Source organism: Salvelinus sp. IW2-2015, unplaced genomic scaffold (genome assembly GCF_002910315.2).
Source record: "Salvelinus sp. IW2-2015 unplaced genomic scaffold, ASM291031v2 Un_scaffold5575, whole genome shotgun sequence".
In the NCBI taxonomy this organism is placed as follows: Eukaryota; Metazoa; Chordata; class Actinopteri; order Salmoniformes; family Salmonidae; genus Salvelinus; species Salvelinus sp. IW2-2015.
The window spans coordinates 1-3,478 of NW_019946840.1; the positions used below are offsets into that span (position 1 = coordinate 1).

General features: G+C 48.2%; 1 protein-coding gene across 1 annotated transcript; it reads left to right on the forward strand.

Moving 5' to 3' along the window:
• The first annotated feature begins 36 nt into the window (after positions 1 to 36).
• Positions 37 to 1,950, forward strand: LOC139026713 (cyclic nucleotide-gated channel beta-1-like). The gene is made up of 2 exons (XM_070442030.1): positions 37 to 152; positions 807 to 1,950. The coding sequence occupies exon 2, from the start codon at positions 816 to 818 to the stop codon at positions 1,092 to 1,094; it is 279 nt and encodes a 92-aa protein (XP_070298131.1). The 5' UTR covers positions 37 to 152; positions 807 to 815; the 3' UTR covers positions 1,095 to 1,950.
• The last annotated feature ends 1,528 nt before the right edge of the window (positions 1,951 to 3,478 follow it).

Below are 3,478 nucleotides of genomic sequence, written 5' to 3' on the forward strand. Positions count from 1 at the left end.
TTACAGAATCTTACGTCTCTTCTTGTTTCTTGTTACGTCGTCTTGTTTCGCTGTTCTATGACTTGGACCATGATGCTCCTGGGGCCAAAGACAAAGCCAAAGACAAAGGCACCAACACCATCGGCTCCAGACTCAACAGGATTGAGGACAAGGTAGGACGTTACGCCATGTTACAGCCTCTGCTCTCTGAACAGAGTACGGCTACTCATCTACAGGTGTCATTTCTATTGTGCCTTTAACCAGATTTCAAAGCCCTCCATTTTTGTGCCACCTTACCCACAGCCAATGTTAAGCACCCAACTCAGTGACACACAGCAGCCATTTTGTCCCAAATTGGTTTGACCAAAATCGGTTTGTGCCAAGTCAGTTTGACTATAGAAAAGCCATCAATTTGGTTCAACTGTGTTCAGACTGATGCTTTGCAGAGGACAGTTTTTCCTCCAGCACAGAGGTCTGATAGGAGGGAATTCACTCTACACCGACATAATCAGTCCCCTAATGATATCCCTAAATAGGAGTTGACAACCAGGGTGGATTTTCATTTACAAAACCTTTCAAGTTTTCTATTTGTTTTGGCTTTCATTAAAACTCTTTTGATCATTTAATGAGGGATGATAATGTYTTGGTTTGTTTTCCCAAGATGAAAAGGATTTGGTGATTTGCCTGAAAAAAGCAGATAACGAGAACATTAGAATACAYATTTCCATTTTMWGCAAAAACAGACAATAAAATAGAAAGAGTATCTATTAATTATATTATATTGATCTGTACAGCATTGACTTTTCTGTTTGTCCATCTACTTACAGATACAACGCATGGACCAGACACTCAACCACATCGCAGAGTCCCTTACCCAGCTGTTGTCTGGGACAAGCCAGGGGCAGAGGGACATGGGGGGAGCACAGGGGCAGGGGGACATAGGGGGAGCACAGGAGCAGGGGGACATGGGGGGAGCACAGGGGCAAGGGAGGAGGAGGTCACATGGTGGTGCAGGGGTCCCCAGCCAGGATAGCCTACCCAGCTACGAGCAGCTCTCCACCGCGACCCTCCATCCACCCCTCAACCCCAGCCTCAGCCAGGACAAGAGCTCCTGAATCGACCCTCCATCCACCCTCAACCCCAGCCTCAGCCAGGACAAGAGCTCCTGAATCGACCCTCCATCCATCCCTCAACCCCAGCCTCGGCCAGGACAAGAGGTCCTGAATCGACCATCCATCCACTCTTCAACAACTCAACCTCGGCCAGGACAAGAGCTCCTGAATCGGCCATCAATCCACCCCTCAACCTCAACCTCGGCCAGGACAAGAGCTCCTGAATCGACCCTCCATCCACCCCTCAACCTCAACCTCGGCCAGGACAAGAGCTCCTGAATCGGCCATCAATCCACCCCTCAACCCCAGCCTCGGCCAGGACAAGAGCTCCTGAAATCGCCCTCCATCCACCCCTCAACCCCAGCCTCGGCCAGGACAAGAGCTCCTGAATCGACCCTCCATCCACCCTCAACCCCAGCCTCGGCCAAGACAAGAGCTCCTGAATCGACCCTCCATCCACCCCTCACACCCAGCCTCGGCCAGGACAAGAGCTCCTGAATCGACCCTCCATCCACCCCTCAACCCCAGCTCGGCCAGGACAAGAGCTCCTGAATCGACCCTCCATCCACCCTCAACCCCAGCCTCGGCCAGGACAAGAGCTCCTGAATCGGCCATCCATCCACCCCTCAACCCAGCCTCGGCCAGGACAAGAGCTCCTGAATCAACCCTCCATCCACCCCTCAACCCCAGCCTCAGCCAGGACAAGAGCTCCTGATTCGACCCTCCATCCACCCCTCAACCCCACTCTCAGCCAGGACAAGAGCTCCTGAATCGACCCTCCATCCACCCCTCAACCCCAGCCTCAGCCAGGACAAGAGCTCCTGAATCGGCCATCCATCACACCCTCAACCCAGCCTCGGCCAGGACAGAGCTCCTGAATCAACCCTCATCCACCCCTCAACCCCAGCTAGCCAGGACAAGAGCTCCTGATTGACCCTCCATCCACCCTCAGCCCCAGCCTCAGCCAGGACAAGCTCCTGAAGCCAAGAAACACCAAAACCACTTTGGCGCTTTCTCTCTTTGTCTTATTCTGAGATCAGTGTTCTTCATGATAATGACCCAGCTGTGTAGTGCTAGGCAAAAAACTAAATGTGCACTCAGTGGGGCCCCAGGACCGAGTTTGGGAAACCCTGCCCTAGAAAGAACCGTATAGACAGGAGATTTAGCAACTCTTGGAGGAAATCGAATTAAATAAAAAATACTTTTTTTATTGTTAAAAGTGGAACCAACACGTTTCAGCTTTTGGCCTTCTACTTTAAACAAAGATTCTTTTTTATTTAATTCCAATGTCCTCCAAGAGTTGCTATATCTCCTCTCTAATTCAGTTTGCTCCTCAATTCATGCACACCTGGTTGTAGAGCGAGGGAGCGTCAGTACTCCCTTCCCTAGAACAGAACAGTGCCTTAGCCTACAGGACAAGCCAGCTAGATACACAGACAGGATATCTTTTTCATAGATCCTGGATATGATTATGTTTCTGAATTCTCATTTACTGCAATTGTCAATGTTCCAGAAGGAACTTTTCTTGGAAATGTGAGCAGCGCCATATTCAAACTCTTTCCCCTCAATCAAAAGGAAATAAGATAAAAGTGCATATATAACATTATTCCAGCTGTGTAAGAGCATTGTTACAATATCAAAAAGTAACGGTAGTATTCTATTTGTTGAAATATGTTCATATGCAAAGCAAACACTTCAGTATAAAGGTAGCTATGTTTTGATGTGAATATGGAATGATGTCCATACTAAAAGTAATCAGTTGTAATAACACAATATGTTTTCAAAAGTTCTCCATGTATGTACCGTCAAAACATAAACTGAAGTGTTGGGGCCGGGCTGAGGGCTTTTATGTAGATTTCAATGCAATCAAATTGTGTAGCTATCCTGTTTTATAAGATTTTGCATTGCCAATAAATGAATGTGGCAAAATATCCATACTTTTCTGGGGGGTGATTGTCAAACAATTCTGTCAACCATGGATCTTGCATCAATAATTAGTTATAGATTATTACATCTAAGTTAGGTCATATCAATGTCCCATTGGAAGCTGTATGTGTGGAATGTGCTTAAAGGGCTATAACATCTAAGAAACATTGTCCTGTCCCTTTAAAACCCACAACATTAACCTTGTACCCCCCCCCCCCCCCACCCCCCCTGGAGTAGACTCCATTCCATGAAGACCAAAGGGGGGGAAGAGTTAATTGCACCTAGATCCCCCTTCGCCTCTCATGTCTTGGGCCTTGGGGGATGGTGGATGGAAGGACCAGTGGCGTGGCTAATACCAGAGCTTTGGACAGATGACCTCAGCTGCAGCAGATGGTGACCTCATCCCGCTTGCCTTCCGGGGATCCTTCCATTCCTTCAGTAGTAGTAGGCACACAGAWARA